General features: G+C 42.9%; 1 protein-coding gene across 3 annotated transcripts in view; it reads right to left on the bottom strand.

Annotated features, from left to right (window-relative positions):
• RASGEF1B (RasGEF domain family member 1B) overlaps positions 1–18,221 on the bottom strand; it is a 36,671-nt gene extending 18,450 nt beyond the window's left edge. For 2 of the 3 annotated variants that reach the window (XM_059667360.1, XM_059667367.1), the window contains exons 1-3: positions 7,613–7,795; positions 5,346–5,468; positions 4,857–4,994 (exon numbers count right to left, since the gene is read on the bottom strand). In XM_059667360.1, the coding sequence (XP_059523343.1) occupies positions 4,857–4,994; positions 5,346–5,468; positions 7,613–7,789 (438 nt within the window). In that variant the 5' untranslated portion in view covers positions 7,790–7,795. Of the gene's footprint in view, positions 1–4,856; positions 4,995–5,345; positions 5,469–7,612; positions 7,796–18,065 lie in introns of those variants that run through there. The other variant, XM_059667373.1, reaches the window with a different exon arrangement.
• Positions 18,222–21,475: the final 3,254 nt, after the last annotated feature.

The following is a 21,475-nucleotide window of genomic DNA, read 5'->3' as shown; positions in this document are numbered from 1 at the left end:
TTTTGTACTCAGGAGTCAGTGCTCAAGTTCACAACCGAACTCTTTCACATGGCAATGCTCCCCATAATACTACTACCATCTGCCACCTGTTCGCTACTGCATTTGCTACAGCCACAACACTTAAGAGAAACTGGTTTTTAAAGCAATGCATGTAGAATCAATAAATGTCAATCTTCCTTTTCCAGCCCCAAACTGCCAAACAACTGTCCTTCTTGAGAAGTTATGAGGCCATATCAAAGCATGGCACTCTGGCCAGTTCAATGCCAGCATGGTCCTTAGGTTGGCAGCTCCAACAGGGGAGTCCCAGGGAACTGAACATAGAAGGGCCTGTTTACATTCCACTGCCTAATCAGCTCCTTTCTAAAAGTTTGCCACAAAATCATTTCTTGAGATTAGTTATCTGAAAATTAAATGGCATCTTACCTATAAGTGTAAGAACCATATTATTTTACAGAGGCAATCTGGTTACCAGAGCATATTACAAAAACTCAAATGAATAGATGGTTGCATACTGAAGCCAAGGAAAACCACATTGGAAATGTCCAGTTCTCACATAGTCAAGGCAAAAAGGCCTACACAGACCTCTCTTTCTTTTCTTCTTCTCAACTTATCTGGTATACATTCCACTGAGTTCTCTAAACTGTCCATTAGATGACCCTCTTTTCTCTCAACATTCAAGACCACCCTAAAATCACTAATGAAATGCCTAAGTGTTTAACAAAATTGAACCTTTGAAAATCTATCTTCTCCACAGCATTAAGATGATCAGTTTTGAAGATGCCACCTATCTATCTATCTATCTATCTATCTATCTATCTATCTATCATCTATCATGCTTGTCACACAAAGAATACGCCTTTCTTTGAAATTCAAAGCTGTTCAAGGCTGAATTAAGGGCTATTTCAAATCTTGCGTTTGGGGGCTGTGGGGTTAGGAAGGGAGCACAAAATGAGAGGAGGGTCAAAAGGTACCAACTTCCAGTTATAAAATAAATAAGTCCTGGGGATATACTGTATAGCATGGTGACTATAATTAATAATCTTGTTTCACATATTTGAAAGTTGCTAAGAGAGTAAATCTTGGAAAGTTATCACAAGAAAAAAAAAATGTTGTAACTATGTATGGTGACAATTCTGAATATTGGACAGACTTCCGGTGGTCATCATTTCACAATACAGACAAATCTTAAATCATTATGTTGTACACCTGAACCTAATATGATGTTGTATGCCAATTATACCTCAATAAAAATAAAACCCCTCTTCCCTATTCCCTTCCCTCTTCTTTCAAAATCGAGTTACAATAAAAGTTTATGAACCTAAAATGATTTCTTCAGTTTTCTGTTTCAAATGTCATAATAAATGCTCCCTAGGTGATTCTGATATTCAGCAAAGTGTGAGAACCAATGCTCCACTAGCATACCTGGTGAAAGATTCTTATTCTACACTTTAGGAAATGCTTTCTTAGGGAAGAGGTAGTGGAATGTACAGTCAAGGATTCAGCTAATGAGCAAAAACAACAAAGCATAAGGGGAAAATGTATACAACAGAGTATACGAGAGAGAAAGCTATTTAAATAACAAAGAACTAGACTCTTTCTGTGTGTGTGCTCATGTGTGAGTAGGAGAGAGATATTGAGAGGCAGAAAGCACATATATATGTGCATAACCTCTTTAAAAGCTTTTTTTTGCCATTTGCTTCCTTGAGAAACCAAGCTTTGTGTTGTTAAGCATGCTTCCTTACTGAGTCATGAATTGCTAAATATGTATTTATTCTTTTTTATAACTCCAAATGCCAGTTACAGTAATTACCTGGCAAATAAAGACAGAATAACGACCAACTCTGTAAGAGAAAACTGCATTCTACCCACGATAGTCATTTGCCATACAATTCATTCATTAGTTTTGTTTCATGTTTCTTGCAGGCAAGTCTTAATAAACCACTTTATTTTGGGCAAACCCCCAAGGGGGAAACATATTAAGCCAAATTATGTGGAACTGTCCTAGCAGATTAAAAAAAAAAAAATCTGACTAAAGTATATATGGGGCACACCTGGATTCACTGACTGCCAAGAAAATCTGTAAAGTCCCAGGCAAGAAGCAACAAGTCCCAACCCCAGCCCATGCTCCTTCCCGTGGAGGGAAATAATTTTTCTGTGGAGGGAAATATTTTTTTCCTATTCCAGTAATTGAATAAGAAACAAGTCGTTCATTTGTTCATTCATTCTGCTTGGAAAAAAACAGTGAAAGCCAATAATGGGGGAGGGTGGTTGTGGTTGGGGGGACACCTAACCACATCACAGGTAAGTGGCATGCCAAGCAAAGAACTGAGGAAAGAGCATCCATCCCAAAATTTTAGAGCTGAAAGGGATATTAACAGACAGTCATCTCTATGATTTATAGAAATGAAGAAGGAGCAAGAAATTTATGGACTTGCCAAAGCACACACAGCTGCCAAGTGTGGACCCGATTCTGAATACTGGACAGCAAAAGAAGGAACAAATCTCACTATAAACACGACCTGACCAAGGCAGGTGACATCTCTCCGCTCAACACCAAGGTTAATCAATTCTTTGTAGACTCAGCTTATGCTCTCATCTCTTTTCACACTCAAGAGCATCTGCAAATCTAAAGGTTTATCAAGGATTTGTTATTAACACAGAAATGCTGGTAAGAAGCCAGGTCAGAAGGCTGTTTGCCCTTTGCACAGTTCCATCCAACCCCTAAGTGGCTTGATTTTGTTTAAAACAAGATCCACCTGGCCAACACACATAGAAACCACTTCCCTTTCTCCCACGACAAGAAGGACAAAAAGCCATCCGTTTGGCATTTTCAAAACACTAACTTTTTATCAGTGTTGACTAGAAAATGGTGTTCCTTTGGGAATGGACCAAGTCACCATTTCAGCCTTTTCAAGATACTGCCATATCAAGAACTCAAAACACCACGTAACTGGGAGGAAGCACCGACGGACTCGGGGCTCAGCCTTCATACAAGAAAAAGTTCCTGAGAAGTCACTAACCTTCCGAGCAGCTTGTCATAGTCAAGTCACTGAGCCTGCACCGACCCTACCAAGCAACCCAACAGCCAAGCCTCTAGTAAAACATTCACTACAAAAGTGAACTGTGATGCTCAATGTGTGCCTTTGTGAGTGAGGGACTTACCAATTCATACCTCGCTCGAACCTGTCACACAAACTGGCAAAATGATTATAACAGACGTAACTTGCAAAATGACTCAGGAAACCCCTCATTCAGCCTTATGGAAACAGCGCTGTCTTCAGCACGAGTCAGTATGTCACAAGGAAACAGTAGAAGGGTTAATTCTGTTTTCAGGAGAACATAATGTGGGAAAGCAAGTGCAAATTTTTCAAGTGCTAATCTTATAAAATTTTATTCTGATTTTTTTATAAGTCAGGGGAAATGGTATTAGAACGTGTTCACGAGAAATAGAATAGATACAGTGTCTCGTTACATGATCTTAACAGCATGCCAGTGAAAGACTGACTTCTCAAGGAAGGTTATGTAAATGGGAGATGCACTGTAAGATGAAAGAAACAAGACATCACTACAGCAGCCAAGAGCTTCATCTGTCTCTTTCTATGTGAAAATGTTGTATCTGTGCCTAAGTAACTTGCTCCTAGGAGCTCACCAGCAACAGAGCAACTACAAAGACATCTTTGCCCAACAAGCCTCAACACAGAATACCAACCCTCCAGGCCTGCTTCAAAGAGGATAACCTTGAATTTGTCGCAGCTAGTTAGCGCTTATCAAAGGCTCACCTGAGGGAAGCGATATTTATGAAAGATTTTCTAAGAGGCTTACTTTCCATCTCCACCTATTGTAGGTGCTAGCCTTGAATCAACTTCCTGACGTCCTGGATCCTTCTCTTCTCCTCTCACAAAGAATCACCTTTGCTAATTTACACATTAATCTTATGGTCTCCATTTTTATCAAGGAGTGTTTGTTATAAACACTATACAGAGTGGTTTCCCTGACCTCATTCTATTGCCCCTGTACAAAGTCTCTCATATAAACGTTTTTTAAAATAGCATTTAACTCAATGCCCTGAAAAATTAGGATGCTTTCTCTTTTCTGACAGTGAAAATTACATAACCAACTGTATTTTTCCCTTTTATCTGGAGCTTACACTCAAATCACAGCAACCTGTCCTGTTGGACTGGTCTCAACATTAGCCTATTTGTTTTCTCATTTCCATGGTACAATCTCTATTTCTATTTATAATTTATTAATATACTACTTCTATCTGTTATTATATTAATATGTTATTTTCTATCTATTAGTGTTTATATCTACCAATATGATAGCTAGTATCTATCTTAATATGTCAAACCCTTTTGGAGGAAGAAGAGTATGTGTACAGTCAAATTAAAAACATCTGCAAGGGGAGGGGGAGGATGAAGAGGATAAAGGGGGTCAAATATAAGGTGACGGAAGGAGACTTAGAGTTTGGTGGTGAGTATGAAATATACAGATGATGTATTACAAAGTTGTACCCCTGAAACTTATGTTATCCCTATAAATTGAATTTTAAAAAAAAAATAAGACACAAAAAACACCCATGCTTGCAACAGGAATCCTGTGCATGAATTGACATGAACATACCCCAAAATTAATCACATAGAGCTCTAGATTATACCCTTGGAAGTGGGATTGTATAATCATCCCCACTTAACACCCCAAAGAGACCAATGTGCTATGAAGAGAACTTGCTCAAAGATAAAAAACAAACAAAAAAAACAGGAAGCCGTGGAGATCCTGATACCTCGTTCAGCATCGTTCCTCACCAAGGCTGTGCCCAGAGATGCAAGCAGTCATGCTACAATCAGGTTACCCACCTCCTCGCCACTGGCTATTCGGTGAGCCAGGTCTTTTAAGTTTCTCATCATTCTTTCATCCCGAAAATCATAAGGAAAAGTTTCTGTCCATTCTGTCAGAAGTTGAAGGATTTTGGGTGCAATTTTTCTTATCTGGTTCTAGAGAGAAAAAGCAAAATCTAATTCAGTGATGTCTATCACCATGGACCACATCAAATAAATAATTACAAGCAGTGTCCCTAATAGACTTCTAGTGCAAAGTCTTTGGGATTGAAGAAGCTCTAGTTCCTCCTTCCCCCAGCCAATCCAAAGTGCCACCAACCTAAGGCAGGATCCGGAATGTTCCATGCCATGCGATGTGTAATGTCTCATTATGCCATTCCCAATCCCCTGTGCATGGCAACAATACCACTTATGTACCTCAGCCTAGGAAACCAATTTCACAAAATCTAAGCCACAGAGTTACCAAACTTAATAGAAAAAAATCGTAAAGTTCGAACATATAATTACCTTATCACTGTTTGGGTCATTTAGTCTCTGGTGCTCAACACATAAGTGGCAAACTTTGGCCATTAGCTCATACGGATGCATGAATAACCGAGAACTGAGTAGAAAGGTAAATATGTATGTTCTCTGTGGTAAGAGAAAAAAAAATCACATGGTTACATTTCTCCTGAAACTAATATTTTCCTCTATATTACACATCTTTTTTCATTACATTCTCTCAATCAAAGTTAAATGCTGCAGTTTCAAAGGTGATGCTTACTAGTAGTAAAATACCACAAGATGAATGTCTCCTTTATCTTTTCATGTATTTTTTCCTTTAAACCATACTAAAAATAATAGAAGCACAAGACAAGTTTAGCCACTGAAATTATCCACAGCTCATCTTCACATCTATCCTCTGGGAGCCAGGACACCAGGGCATATAACTCACTCTAGTAAAAAAAGAATGAAATTCAGCCCAGAGAGATAAATCTAACTAAAATATACTACCGACACAGAACCATGTTCTGTGTTCAAATATTAGGGTAACTCAATGGAAACCAAAAGAACAGCCAATCACATCAGCTCAGGAATTCTCCAGGGTGCCCAGGATAACACACTGCAGTGTTTGTGCACTCTGTTAGAGCTAAAGGCAAGCCTTCAAGTCATCTATTTACTTGCTCAAAGGCTAAGCAATTTGATAAAATACAATATCACACTATATTCTTTTATTTAACCACATTATCTCCCAAGAAGCCAGTAATGAAGTAGTGCTTATTTGTTATAATAGTTTCAGACTCCCAATTAAAAAAAAAAAATCCCATGGGATTTTTTCCCCAACCTTGGGCGCCTCTAATAGCTCATAAACACTTATAGTGCTGAACAAGGGACTCCTTTTACTTCTGATTACAAGTTTTCCCTGTTTGGCAACATATTTAAAAATGCTATGTTGCAAATCACACATAGAGAGATAACTCAGTAAGAAACGTTATGTTGAATTACAGAGGCAAGCACACTCTACCCTTTGCACACCAAGGTCATTACCTATAATAATAAAAGCGTAATATGCAAATAGGCCAAAAGGTCGAACAGCAGAACGGCCGTCTGGATGACCATGCTGTGACATGCACTGGCACCAGGCCAGCCAAGGCGGGTGCAATGCAATTAGTCAGGGGGCCCCACCATCGCCCCATGATCACCCCGCAGAGAGAGGCCTAGGCCACTGGCTGGTGAGGTGATTGATGAGGGGCTCTACAATCAATCACCCCAAAGAGGGAGGCCCAGGCTACCCAGCTGGTGGCGCTGTGGGGATGGGCAGGGCTTCCCTCTGGGGAGCAATCGATAGCAGAGCCCTGGCTGGGGAGAGGCCCAGGCTACCTGGTTGGCAGCACTGAGGAGTGTGGGCAGGGCCTCCCTCTGTGGAGGCAATTGATGGCAGGGCTCCCAGACTGTGAGAGGGCAAGGGCGCAGGCCGGTCTGAGGGACCCCTCCACACGCAGTGCACAAATTTTGTGCACCAGGCCTCTAGCTATAAAAACATATGAATCTAGTGTCTACATATTTTCATGAAATTATTATCAACAACCAGCTGCTGGTTGTCAGGGGCAGTTGTAGCACCAAGAAAGGGGGGAATATCACTTGCCCCATAACTAGAAAAGCCATGTTTGATTGCTAATACCAGGAGTGAGGCTGTGTGCAAATTTTAAATTTGTTTTCTCTTCTCTAGCTTTTGGGATTGATGTAAAGATTGAGCAAATGTAAATGAATTGCCTAGATTAGAAAGTATGATCTACAGAAATGTCCACTTATCAAAGCAAAACATAAGCTATCATGTCATCTGATGTCCAATTACAAAGAATTGCATCTTGAATATAACACTTGTTCTCTTTGCTATGAAATTTCTCTGACTTTACTTTTCCCAGCATAGTGATGCTCTTGGAAACACAAAGGCATTCGATATTCTGAGAGCATCCAATATTCTCCAGCATATCTATTTAAGGACCAAGGCACATGCCTGAATCAAACCTGCAGATACTTCCTTTAGATGGTATCTGACTATCTACAATGTGGTACCAACCCTGGAAAGAAACTGGTATGCAGACAACCAAAATTGGGATCTTAGCCAGGCACACTTTGATCTCAAAGCAGTTAATAATCATATGCAATTTCTTATTAGGTAAACCTTTAACATCCCAGATATAATTTTGTAGAATCTAGGGTCCCGACTATTGTGTCATACTTTCTGCTGAACTAGAAACCAAGGATGTGTTCAGAGGAACACGGATACCTACATCCGGATAGTAATCCACGTTAGGTACCAAATGCTGGATGAGTGCTTCCAGAGATCCGGAGAGGAGGTTGTTGTCATGGTAATACAGCCCCCCGCAGCTGTCCTCTGCAGACTGATAGAGGTTTCGGTTATAACCACTGCTGTCAAACATGGCTGAAAAGGGAGGCGTCTGAGGCATGCTTTCCTAAAGTAAACAAAAAAGGAGAAAGCACAGTGTCAGTAATATACAATCCAAAAGAAAAGTAAGTTTTAAGAAGCTTTAACGGTAAGGCAAGAACAGGCAGTTTTAAAAAAACAGGTTAGGTTCTGACACAATATCAGAATGCGTCAAGAAGCAAACTGCTCTTTGAGTTACCATACTTTTGAGTACCAATCTCATTCAATCAAATACCATAAAATGCTCAGCTCACAGGATTTATAGACTTAAATTCGAGTCTCTGGCTGCTATACTTAGATATCATCCTTCCCATTTGGTCACTGCTTTAGCGCTGTGGGGCAAGTATTCTGAGGAGGAAATGTGTAAGCCTTCAAAGTTCATCAGGAAGTAGGACCCCACACTTAAGAAATATCAGATTAGCAATGGGCGTAGATTCGGAGACAACTGAAGCAAAAGTTGACAAAGTGAAACCGTCGAAGAGGCCGGCCTAGAGTGGAAGTGCACAGTAGAGCACACGGTGTGTGTGCCCACGGATGTGAGTGTGTGTTAAGAGATTGAATGCTGACTCCTGAGCTTTCCTTGGGAGATGGGGATGCTGTTGGTTTTCAGCCCTTTGTGTTAAATTCCTGTGGGGGTGAGGAGCTCTAGGGAGCCAGAGTTCTCAGTAAGCACACAGGCTGGGAAGGCCCCTGGTGTGGAGAACAGGAGCACGGCGCCAGGCCTCTCCGCCGGTGAGTGCGCAGCTCACAGAGCCTTGTCACAGGTGCTCAGCAGAGGCCAGAGGTTAGTAGGTTATGACTTGGGTTCCTAAGGGCAGAGCTCCCGGCCCTGAGAACAGACCCCTGTTCTGGGAGCGCATCTGACAACGGAGGCATTCAGGAGCTGCCCAGACGGAGGGTGTCAGAAACCACACAATGAGCGGAAGCCAAACCCCAGCCTTGGGCCGACAGGGACAGGGTGTGTAGAGGCTGCAGGAGGATACAACCTGGGTAGTCCTTCTTTTCAAGATGCTGAAAGTTATCTGCACCCAGATGGGGCAGGAGTGTGGAGCCCTGCCTCAGAAAGCACATCCCTCACTACTAGGGCATCTGTTCCAATGCCAGAGAATGGGCCACAGCCTCACAATGTGTGCAGGTGCCTGGCAGGAGGCGGCCAAGGGTGCAGTGTTGGAAAAAACACACACACACATCCACGATACAGCCGACCTGGCAGGTGAAAACAGCATTTAGGGAAAGTAGCATCCAAAAAATCTTGCACCCAGCTGCCTTCGGTTTGTTAACATTAAGAATTAACCCATAAAACAGTCAGGTGTCACTCGGCACCAAAAGCCACCAAGTCCTTGCACATGTTAGTTATGTGCTCCTATTAAGCAGATAAAGCCTGCGACCTAGACAAGGACTCAGATTTAGTGAAGTCCTCATCTGGTGCTGAACAGCCATGAACACTTTGGAAGGTCATTTGCCCTGCAACCCCCACCCCAGGAGGTCCTTCATCTGGAAAATTACTTCCAATTTCATTTACCCCTTCTGGAATTCTAACAAAACTACCAATTCTCCTCATAGCAAGAGTTCTTCGTAAAGCCTTAGCAGAGCAATGGCAAAAGGCTATTTTAGTGTCCCTTGGCAATGTGTCGCACACAGAACGTGTCTGAAGAGGTACAAAATCTCAACACTTAGAAAACCCCCTCCAACCAGGTGCCTAACAAAAATACTACAAATAGCAATGGAAACCAAATGGAGGTTGGGGTAAGTTCATTGGGGTTGTAGCTTATTATACTTAAAAATCAATTTGAAGAAGAGAGTATGTCACAGGTGCTTCTCTGCAATTAGCCCAAAGTTCTGTCCCGAATCAGCTGACCTGATTCTCCCATGAGCCACCTTGATTGTTGAACTTGCACAGAGCAACTGCTGAGATTCAAGCCATTCCAAGAGACTCCAGCCCCTTCTTTATGCACAGCGGTCATATTTTCTACCTCGCCAGGTATTCAAGACAGCATCTTACAACTCCTTAGGCCTCCCCACTTCCTCAGCTGTGCATTCCTCTACTATGGGATCCTGTGTGTAGGAAAAGGTCTCCAGTCCCACTGTTCTTTGCTTCTCTGATTCCCCCGCAAGGCCACTCACCTGAGAAGCATGGTGTGGAAGGCTTTGAGAATGTCCACAGCACTCCATCTGTGTCAAGTTTACCACCTACAGATGCCTTTTTGGATTCTACAACCCACCCTGTCTGGCAGGCATCCCCACTGTTTTGACTGCATGAGAAGCTAAGGTTCAGAAAACCTGTAATAACTAGCCTGGGGTTATACATCAGATAAGGGGCAGAAAGGGCAGGGCTTCAAACCCAGGTCTTCAGATGTCAAGTTCAAAAGTTATTACACCACATCGTTTCACTGCAAGTGGTCTTCTTTGAACTTCTAACGTCTAACCATGAAAAGAAAAGCCTGTCAGTATCCCCCAAATTGTAGGCTATTAGAGAAATTTATATATTTTACATGTTCTACATAAATCCTGGCTCCAAAGATGTATTACAGCCATTAAGCACTCTTCTTACAAAGCAATACTAACAACAAAAGAGCTTAAGCTACTGATCTTTGCAATCAAAACACAATCCCATCTAAATAAAGATTTCAGAGATCCTAATATGCATTTCTTTTATTTTAGTGTCTTTGAAACTGGGTTGGACATAAATAGTCAAACGATAAGAAAACATGTTTAAGTCTTTTTTTAGTGATATGTGAAATGAAAGAGCATCTTACAATGGATGGCATCTTAGAGTCAATGAAATACAGAAATATTTGCTTGTGTGCACTCTCTAGATTTCCAGTAAAAATGTTAATGAGACAAATGACCAAAAGAAAGATCATGCATCAGAGTATTCACCCCCCACTTCTGGATAATCTCCAACAAGTGGCCTGCCTGGACATTTCCTGGGAAGATCAGTTGCCTAGTGTAATAGATGCCTTTGATAAACAAGGAGGAAGGTCAGCGGAATGGTACAGAAGGTGCTGTTTGTGAAGTGTATTTTTAAAAACCTAAGAAGTAAACATACTATACTTTTTTTTCTCCCCAAGTGTCGCCCACATCAAGAACTACTGTTGTTCAGTATTACTCGGATTTCACATCCAGGACTTTGAGTTCTACCTGCTTCGCTTCTGAAAGTGAAAAGATTCAGAAGATTAAATACTGGCTTCATTCTTGTTTGAGAAGACAAATATAAAACCCAAGTACTGGACATTAAGGATCCAGAGAACTGTTTATCCCGGGGTACTATTATCAACTCTAGGACTAATTTGCTAATGGTTTCCTAGTGGAAGAAGGGCTAAGTGTAAGGCTCCTATCTCATAGCGCCCCTTTCTTTTTTCCAGTGTCACTGTAGTTCTGACTTCTTATCTGCAGCGAACTTCTTTACAGCTCTCACAGTTGATATTTCCTGGGGTCCTGTGAGCTCTCAATATACTCCTCTGCACCCTTTCCAACATAACCTCAAAATCAACTTCTCCATGGTCAGCCATTCTTCTGTAGCACATATTTTGTCCAACCCAATGTACCTACCCATGGGGACCTGCTAACCAAAATTCTTGTTTAGGAAAAATAGACTCCTTCCTAAAATTAGACTGTGTGACAGCATAAAGTTAAAAACTGGCATTAATTTAACTGTTAAGTCAAACTTCGAAGCAGTTAATTCCTTTGGGGAAAAAAAAAGGAGAGATTTATGATTGACACTTAAACAAGTTAAGCTATTGGCTTTATTCAAATTGCTGCCAATAAGATAAGGCAGAGGGCAGGTTAATCTCCTAAGTAATGCTCACCTTACTAAATTTCATTTGCAAACCAGCTCTTGGAAACTCAGAATATAGTCTATCTGGTCAGTGGCTCTTAACTTTTCTGGGAGAAATCATACATCTCTCCCCATAAGAAATGCATATACTTTCAGGGAGCTCAGACCCCAGGTTGGGACGCACGTGTGTGGGCACATGTACAGAATCTAGTTATTTATCTACTCTGGCTCAAATGAGGAGAACGTGGTGGCTCTGCAGGGAACCTTGGTCTACCACATTCCAGACTCCTCCTTCAAAATGAAGGAATGCTGTATTTTTAGGCAGTATCAATCACGTGGAGTTGGAGAGTATTAAAAAAAAGAGACATTGCTTTTGGTTTGGGTAGAGATATTTAAATAGACTTTCCCCCTCCTATACTGGAGCAGCCCTTTGGGATAGAGAGGACATAATGAGACAATGGAAAACAAATTTTGGTTTCTTAAACAAGGAATCAGGCTAGAAGAAAGTTTAGCAACACCAAAATTAGCATACGGATTACAGGTCCTGCCAGAAGACTTCCCTGAGGGAAGTAAAAGATACATCCAATCCAGGTAGACAAGATGAATGTTCTTTTTAAAAATCAATTTGGTAAGCTGGAGAGTTGGTTGACAGACCAGGTATCTTACAGGGGCAGCTAATTCGGTCACAAAGATATATCATGTTCTGCCAAGGACCCTGAAAAAGTTCCGCCTGACATTGATCCAGCAGCAAGGAAGCCAGCTCCGGGTGATTTACGGGATGAATGGATTTGAAAGGCTTGCCTAATGGTTTCAATCCGACTAAAGCGCCAGATGAAAAGCTGCCTTTTTCTCAACAGCAGACTGTGTTTGAATTAGCGGCTGCTTTTGCACAACGTTATTTATGATGAGGCAGGTGCACCAGGATAAGGTGGTTTCAGGTGACAATTTGGATTGGAAAAGAGCTCTAGGAAAAGATGGGTGTGGGGACTAAATCAAAAGCTATCCTTCAACATCTGCTATAGTTGCATTGTAAATCTCTCCCAAAAGGTCGAGTCAGCATTCCCTTTACCCTCAAGTGAATGAGATAGAAAAGGCAGGAGTCAAAGAAAAAGTGTTACTTCCCCCCCCCCCCAAAGACTTAATAAATCCAATGCCTTTATATTGATCACTATCTTTTAGCTTCTGTTCAAATGCTGAGCATATGTTCCAATTTAAAAAAAAAAAAACCCACTGAGGTGGAGGAAGGCCTGCCTATCACAGCTGAACTCTGATAGCATGTTTGTTTAGTGAGGAGTGGCTTAATTTAATATCCTGGAATTACTAGTTCCCCAATAATCCATCTAGATCCTAAAGGAACTTTGCACTTGGGTGAGATATATCTTCTTCCTATTTACATTTGAGGCTCCAGAGATCTGAACGAGAAAGACTTCATAGATTTCAGCTTTACTCCAGAGTATATCTAACTACAGATTTGGACCAGAGTGAAAGTCAAAGTGAAGTTTTTGACACTCCCTAAAATATGGCTTATATGAGCTTGAAAATGTCTAAAAGATTATCTTCTCAAGTCTTTCCTCAGCCAGGAAAATCTAAAAGCAGAGCTCTCTAGCAACAGCCCTGAGAACTGTAGATATCCTACACCTCTATTCACTTCCTTGAAAAAAAGAGGTATTATGTAGAGTACAAACATACAAAACCAACAACTCATATCAACTCACTTCTCTGGCATCTGAACAAAAAGTAATTTCCAGACGAGTACATTCTTTGGAAAGGAGCCCCAAATGCTGAGAAGATTTCAAAGTCAAGGGAGAAAAATCAGTATTTTTGAGGAAAGAAGGTCCAATTTTTCTCCATAATAATGAAATTTTGGTATTATTTTCTTATTTTTATATAGGCTTCTATACAGAAAGTATTTTGTATTTTTATTGATTTCTCCTAGATGTTACTTTTAAAAAAAAAGTATCTACTAATTTCTAATTGATGGAAGGAGAGGATTCTGACTCAGATAACTATTATCTGGTTTCCCTGGAAGATAAACAAAGCTAAAACTTGTCATCTTTTGTCTTAAGGATATCTTGCTAGTAGTTCATTAAAACACAAAATGATACTTCAGTACATGGAAACTCTAAATGGGCTTGGATAATCATTTAAAACTTCTCTATGAGATAAATCTTTGCAGTGTGGGAACCGATCACAGAACATGTTGACATTACGCATTGGTTTAATCTACAACTTTCCTGCAGTTCCTGAAATGAACAGCAGATGGCTCCACGTCCCTTGTCTTTGAAAGAGTTGGCGCTTTCCAGCAATAACAGCTGGTGCTGGATCAGAAAAGTAAAAAGGACAACTACAGTTTGGGGAAGAAATTTTGATAAATAAGTGTGTGTAATCTTGGTATATCATTGCTCTTAGGAAAGTGGCATTGTTCATTCTGTACAGCGGAAAATATATACTGATAAAGCCAGTTTGTCTTATTTCCTATGTCTTAGGTGCCTGTCTGTGACAAGATTTAATTATTTTGTTTTCCCAGAGGAATAAAAGTGATCTTCTGGATAATCAAAATCATTCACTAGCTAACTAAGTGCTGCCAAAAAGAACTTTCTGGGATACTGGAAATGTTCCTCACCAGCACTGCCCCATACTGTGCTGTTAGCCACATGTGCCCACTGAGCACTTCAGATGTGGCGAGCACAACTGAGAAACTAAACTCTTTATTTTATTTTATTTAAACTTAATTGAAATACCCCCATGTGGCTGTTTCCTGTCATACTGAATGCCAAAGAAAGTAGCTGAATCATCATTTATACATAATGCATCCCAAGTCAAATTACAGAATATGATTTGGGGAGAATCCTTTACCAAAAGGATATATTTTTCTCAACCCAATTCATCTCAGCAGTTAAATGGCCTGATACTTAAAAGGGCATTTAGTAAACAAGCAGAATTTTCTATTTGCATTGCACTATAAAACATGATTACTAAGATGATTTTATTTTTTGTCTGCAAGTTCTTGAAAAACTACCCTAATGTCTCCCCCTCCATTCTTTTAGATAAATAGAAAGATACTGGTAGTCTACAGTGTCTTTCTTTCATACGAGGCTTATTTGTATTTTCTCTGTGTTCCACTAAAATTTTTCATACCAGGGTTTCCTAATAACATTTCTATCAGTTGAATGATTTCCCAGATGTGGACATACCTTGGAGTAAAATAGTAAACATGTAAACCTAAGAAAAAAAGTGACTGGCTTAATTCAAAAAAATATCCTGACTCAACCTCTTGATAATTCGTATTTTTAAATATACTAACAAGGGAAAAAAACAAAAGCATTTTAAGAAAATATTAACTCTCTACATAGTTTTCATCAATAAAAATAAACTTCAGCCCGGCTGGTGTGGCTCAGTGGTTGAGCATCAACCTGTGAACCAGGAGATCACGGTTAGATTCTGGGTCAGAGCATATGCCCAGGTTTCAGGCTCAATCCCCAATAGAGGGCATGCAGGAGGCAGCTGATCAATAATTCTCTCTCATCATTGATGTTTCTATCTCTCCCTCTCCCTTCCTCACTGAAATAAAAAAAAAATATTTTAAAAAGAGAAAGAAACGTCATTCTCCTCTCCTCGCTTCCATGCACCCAGAAAGTAGGTGAACATCTGCCTGCAGATCACTTCAACCCTCCTTCTTCCCCCGCTAATACAGGGTGCAAATGCAGTTATCACAGAGCTGAAAGAGACCCGAAAAGCATCGAGTTCAACATCCTGTCTAATTTTACAAATACTGCAGGTACAGGGAGAAAGTAAGTGACTTGTTAGGGCACCAGGTCTGCCAGAACCTTAGCCTCTCTCTATTCTGAAACCTGTCCACAGCACTGGGCTACAGCAGCTGTCATTTCAGGATACGGGAGGGTTGCAGGGATACAGTTTATGTAGATTTCACTGCAGGACCAAGAAAGGACAACTGTGGTTCTTGAAAAACGAAGAGGATGGGGAGGCAACTCCTGAATTCAACCACGACAGCACAGCTTGTGTCCTCAGGCTCACAAAATGCTCTGATGGTCTTCCCATTGGTATTTGTGGACATCAGACTCAAGATTCTCAATCCCTGCTTCAGAGATTCCAGATTCTTCTCTCATCAGGAAAACTACCCTCCTTTCCCCACCTCCTCTCCAAGGAGATACTCTCTTTGGGGCCATCTATATGCTCATCCAAAGTCCAATTCCTCCACGGTCCCTGGGGAGATGGATACAGTTGATCCCATCACTTCTGTGCCATATAGGCACCTTGCCCAGCATAGACAGTCACACAGCTTCTCTCCCCCAGTTTTCTGACCATTTCTCTTTTTCCTAGATAGGTGTTATTCAATTGATTTTTTTGGCCTTATTGTAGTTTATTAGCCAGTAGTTAATTTTAGAGTATAAGAAAGTAATGTTAGCAATAATATAAGAAATGTCTTATTATGGAATATTTTGAAATATATACCCATAAAAATAAAGTTAAATTAGATACTAACCTGGTGGGGAGGGATACAATAAATGTAAATGGTTTCTGACGATTTTCTATTCCAAAAGATAGTATGATCCCCAGGTATCAGGTGTGGTAGTAGCAGATTCACTGTCTAATGGAGCACATAAAACCAAGCAAGATTGAAAATACACACGGGAGAAATAAGTTCTAAGAATTTAACACTCCATTAGATAACCAGAAGGTCCAGGGCCAGTATGCTTAGTAGCCAGAAATGTTGCCACCTCTAGGAAAACAAAGGACTGACAGACGCGTAATGGAAGAATGCCAACAAGAAAGTTGCCAGTCAGTAGCTGATCTTCTCATCTTTGCCAGCCAATCTGCTTGAAAGGCATAACACAGCACTGCTTGTGAACCCTGATGTCCATCACCAGTGCCCTGGGCCCTCATCGGCTCTACCACTGTCTCCCCCCCAAATGAAGAGCCATTAATTGACAAGGTCTAACAAGCTGTCCCTTTATTTTCTCTGAAAATCTCAATGGGCAAGAATTTTCATTTTTGTTATTTCTTTTTGGACATCAATTCTACATTTGCTCCAACCCTCACCTGAGCTGTCAAGATCCATATACACTGTCTGGTTAATTCTAACCTCCCTGTTTCTTAGCTTAGGCTTATCACTAGGGTCCCACTATGTTTTAAATTGAGACACTGATACCACATGACAAGCCCTAGCTACTGTTTTCAGAGGAAAGAATAATTATTCACCCCATCTGAGTCTGACTGTACCAGACATTATTCAAGAATGCAGAAAACCTGCTCCCAGGACTCTTCCCCTTTTTTTTATGTACCCAGTTCAGAGACCTTCCCTGGGTCATGAGAGATCATCCAGGACTAAATATAGATCTACGCACACCAGCAGTTCCTCCCCGTGGTCACATGGTGCTGCTTAGGAAAGATTCCTTGGAGATGTGTTCAGCCCCAAAACACCTACGCAAATTTCAATGTATCTATACACACTATAGCCACCAAGTTAATAGGCGATGACAGACATAAATATCTACATTCACCAGAGAAAGTCGCTCCCTAGAGATCTCCTCCTGCTATTTACCACACTTGTGCCACCCTCCACACATTGCTTTTGCCTGAACTGCGCCAACTGGGTTGGGGTAAGGTGAGAAGCCACACAGAGGGGCACACACACAGCCCTCCCCCCTCCCCGCTTTGCTCCTTCCTCTTGCACAGACAGCACTGAAGTGGTCCCCGCCGTTGCCCCAGAAAGAGGAGCCTCCCTCAGGCTAGCGGCCCTCAAGGCTCCCAGGTACCCCGCAGTTCAGGTTATTACTGTCCGGCCAGGTCACCCGCGGCGACTCACCTGAGCTCAGGCAAGGTGTCCCCAAGTTCGCAACTTAAACGGGAGTGGGATAAAGGATTACCATCTTATTGGCGGCGAGCATATGACTTGACTGTTCCCTTGTCCCTTCCTAAATCGGACCCCCTAGATTATCGGCTCCGGCATTAAAAATAAGCAACTTCCCCTCTACCCTCCACCACACAAACACCCGCCCCCCCCCCCCCGAAACTAGCCAATAAGTATAAGGGAGCAGCTTAGCTGTGCACCGAAAGAGGGGATGAAGAAAGGATGAACGCGACTAGAACTCGCACAAATCCTCAAAAACTGTGCCAAGATTTCGCAACAGAAAGCCTGGCTCCGGGATCAGGGTGAGAGAAGCAAGGCAAAACCCAGGCCCCTCCCCGCCCGGGGCCCAGTGGGCTGGGCCCCGCACCTGTTGGCACTGGGTCCGCTCCCGGGGCAGCCCCGGGCGTCCTCGGCGGCGGGACCGAGGGACTCCCGGCCCTTGGCTTTGGCGGGGCACGTTGCGCCGGTGAGAGCTCGCTTGCCCCCGGCTTTCTCAGCACCCAAGGCGCACCAGGCAGCTCCGGGCGCAGGGTGAGCGCCGGCCGGCTCGGCGCGCAGCTCCCGGGTCGCCTGGAGGAGCGCAGCGCAGCCCATCCAGCTCCCGCGGCCCCGCTCCGTCCTCCCAGAAGAATGGCCTGGCCAGGGAACACCTACCTGCAGTGGACCCCAGTCCTCGCCTTCCCGGCTGTTGGCCGCGCGCCCACAAACACTATCAAAGGCCGGGGAGCAGAAGCGCGCGGGAAGTGGAGAAAAATCCCGCACAACCAGCCGGGCTCCTTGTTTATACTGAAACTACGGCCCGCTGCCGCGCACACCCCCTTGGCTCCGAGCGCCCGCCTCCCGCCGCAGCCCCGCCCATCCGGGCAGACGCGGGCCAATCACGGCGCAGCTCACCGCCCACGGCGCTGCCGCCTCGGGTGCCGGGACTTGCCCACGCGTCTCCCGGGACGGGACTCCAGCGGTGCGGTCACCGGGTGCCCTCCCACGGTGCGGAGGCTGGCGGAGCCCACGCAGCGGCGTTTACCCACGCTGGCTCTGCTCGCTCCGAGCGTGAGCGATTCCTCTGAGTGCACCTGCCCGCGGCTGTTTGTGCTTGCGTGTGTGTGTGTGTGTGTGTGTGTGTCCACTCATTTACCTGTGTTCTACTGTCAATACCGGCCAGACTCGTCATACAGTATCTAGTAACGTAATTATGAGCTAAGGCTTACTGTCCAGGCAACTTTCAGAAGAGAGCGGAGAGCAATTGCAAGAACCTTCGCTCAGCAAGTATTTGCCGAGCGCCTGAGTGCTAGGCATTGTGTGAAACGCTAGGGGCACCCTTCCGGCAAAAGTAGGCTGGTCCCTGCCACTGCGAAGCTTACAGTCTAGCGGAGGGCAAGCCTTCAGTAAATGGTCACCCAAACAACATGTAAAATTGCGGCTATTACAAGTTCCAAAAGGAGGGGGGCCTGTGTTGCGAAATAATATTCTGGAGGCAAAAAGGGGAGGTCAGTCCTCAATAATGGCTGTTGTCATGGTAACCATATACTCTATCACTGTATACTTGGTAACTATTTTTGAAAGGTAAATACCTCAGCACTTCACCTTGTATAAATAAAAGGAGGTTGGAGGGAAGAAACAATGGAAACAAATAAGTGCAGGAAAAGATCCAAAGGAAGAAACACACACACACACACACACACACACAGACTATCTTGCCAGCTATGTTTCCTTGAATAAGTGAAGTAGCTTTTATAAACTTCAGTTTTCCCATATATAGAGCAACACTATTCATACCTGTCTTTTAGGGCCATAATTAGGCTTACTAGATACAGAAACCTTTTTTTTTTTTTGTCCCTGCACCATCTTCTACCCTTCCCTCCTCCTTCCTGGGGTGGAACCAGTCCTCCTGCAGTTCACTTTGCCTATTCATAGCTGATTTCTACCTTCATTTTCCTCATCTGCGCCTCCTCTCACTTCTCTTCCTCTAATTATATTCCCTCCTTCTCTTCTGCAAATGGGTGTCCCTGACTCAGTAACTCACTCTCACTTATCCCAGCCTCTCTGCCGTTTAAAGGTGAAACCGAAAAGCCAAGAGAGGTTGGCTGGGGCCACTCATGCAGAGTAAAGCACAGAGGCGTGGGCAGCCCAGCCCAACTGTGGTGGCTGGTTAGTCTTTCACGCTCAGTTTTCCATCCTAATTCTGTAACAAACAAGCCATAGGAAGTTAGAAAAGTCATTTACAATGTCGAGATTTCTGGTCCTATAGCAATAAATTAAGAGGTTTGGACTAAATCAGGACTTCTTAATGAAAAATATTTGACATATCCTTTGTAACCTCTGGATCCACCCACCAACCCAAAAGATTTTGCACGGGGACCGGGGGGGGGGACAGGGGGGAGGGGATGTCCCTCAGCCTGGCCTGTGTCCTCTCGCAATCTGGGACTCCTCAGGGGATGTCGGGCCTAAACCGGCAGTCGGACATCCCTCTCACAATCTGGGACGCTGCATGCACCAGTGACCATACTTTTCAAACAGGTGAAAGGCATCTTGCTGTTGTATGGGCAGCTACATTTTTTTTGTCCTGATTATAAAAAGTAGTGCATAACTTGATCCTTCTGAAGCAGTATTAGCATTTTCCCTATCTTATGGGTGGAAAAACTGAAGCAGAGAGAAGTTAAGTCATTGGCTTTGTCACACAGTTATAAGTGTCAAAATCAGGGCTGACCACAAAATGTGCAAGCCAGAGGACATGCATGTCATCACTGCATCATCCTGTTTTTTCAGTGTTAGAGTAGCCTTGCCAGGTTTTAATTTTTACATCTAAGAGACTGTTCCCAATATATATGGTAGGGTCTCTAGGCCTGACCAGCAATCAGGGCCATCTGTGGGGTGACAGGCAGGCGGTCGATCAGAGAGCCCCAGCTGGCACCCATCTTAGCTGGTGGCCTGGCACCACCCACTGGCTGGCCCCGCCCCCCATCGCCACTGCCTCCCTCTGGGGGGAGGGGGGGGCCAGATGCTCCTGCATTGAGCGCCTGCCCCCTGGTGATCAGTGCACGTCATAGCGACCGGTTGTTCTGCTGGTCATTCTGCTGGTCATTCTGTCATTCGGTCTATTTGCATATTAGAGTTTTATTATATAGGATGTGCAATGCTTTATCAAACCACATTTCTGGCGGATCCCCAGAGCCCCTTCCAGCTCCCTATATGAGAGGTGATACCTAGGGGGAAGCTCCAAAGCTAGGTGGCCCAAACCCTAATCCCATCTCTAGTGCTTGGTCAGCCATTAGACCTTAGAAAAGGCACCGCAAGACTCTGGCCCCACTCTACTCATCTGAAGACAGCAATCGTGGTTTACATAGGTAACTTCTTCAATAGGGCGCTGAGAAGAATAAAAGAGATAATACATGAAATGGGTTTGGAACCTTGCCATTTAGAGGAGCCTTCCCTGACCCCCACTCCATAGCTTCCTTCCCTGTTTTGTTTCCTCCATAGGACTTACCACCATTAGACATACTTATATTTTACTTATTACTGCCCCTCTCCCCTCACTAGGATATAAGCTTAATAACAGGCAGTTTGTTGTTGCCACTATAGTTGTTTTCCTTCTGTATTTTCAGTGTTTATAACAGTGTCTCACTCATTATGAGCACTCAATTAAATATATGTTGGCTGAATTCATTAATGCCTAGCACACGGTAAGCGCTCAATAAATAACATGAGTATTCAATTTTATTCTCTCATGAAATAATATGATTATGTATCGATTATTCTCTATCATGAAAAGATATTCTTTATGTTCTCTACTTTTAATAGTTTCTGTCTGGTCTTTTGACTCCATTAACTCAATTCTTATCTTTGTAAATGTTGGTAAGCTCAATAATACTAGTCAGATTGGTGCAAATAAAGCCCTGTTGAGTAGGACTTCACTCTAGTAACAAAAATAGACTCCCATATTGAGCTCCTGCTAAATAGCAGGCTTTGTGCTAAACATTGTTTTGCTTTCCTCTTGAACCTCAGGTGCACACAATAACAGCAAGCATCAGGACGGATCCATTCCAGCCCTTCAGTTTATT

This window comes from Myotis daubentonii, chromosome 1, assembly GCF_963259705.1.
Source record: "Myotis daubentonii chromosome 1, mMyoDau2.1, whole genome shotgun sequence".
Classification (NCBI taxonomy): domain Eukaryota; kingdom Metazoa; phylum Chordata; class Mammalia; order Chiroptera; family Vespertilionidae; genus Myotis; species Myotis daubentonii.
This window is presented reverse-complemented; position numbering and strand designations above follow the sequence as displayed.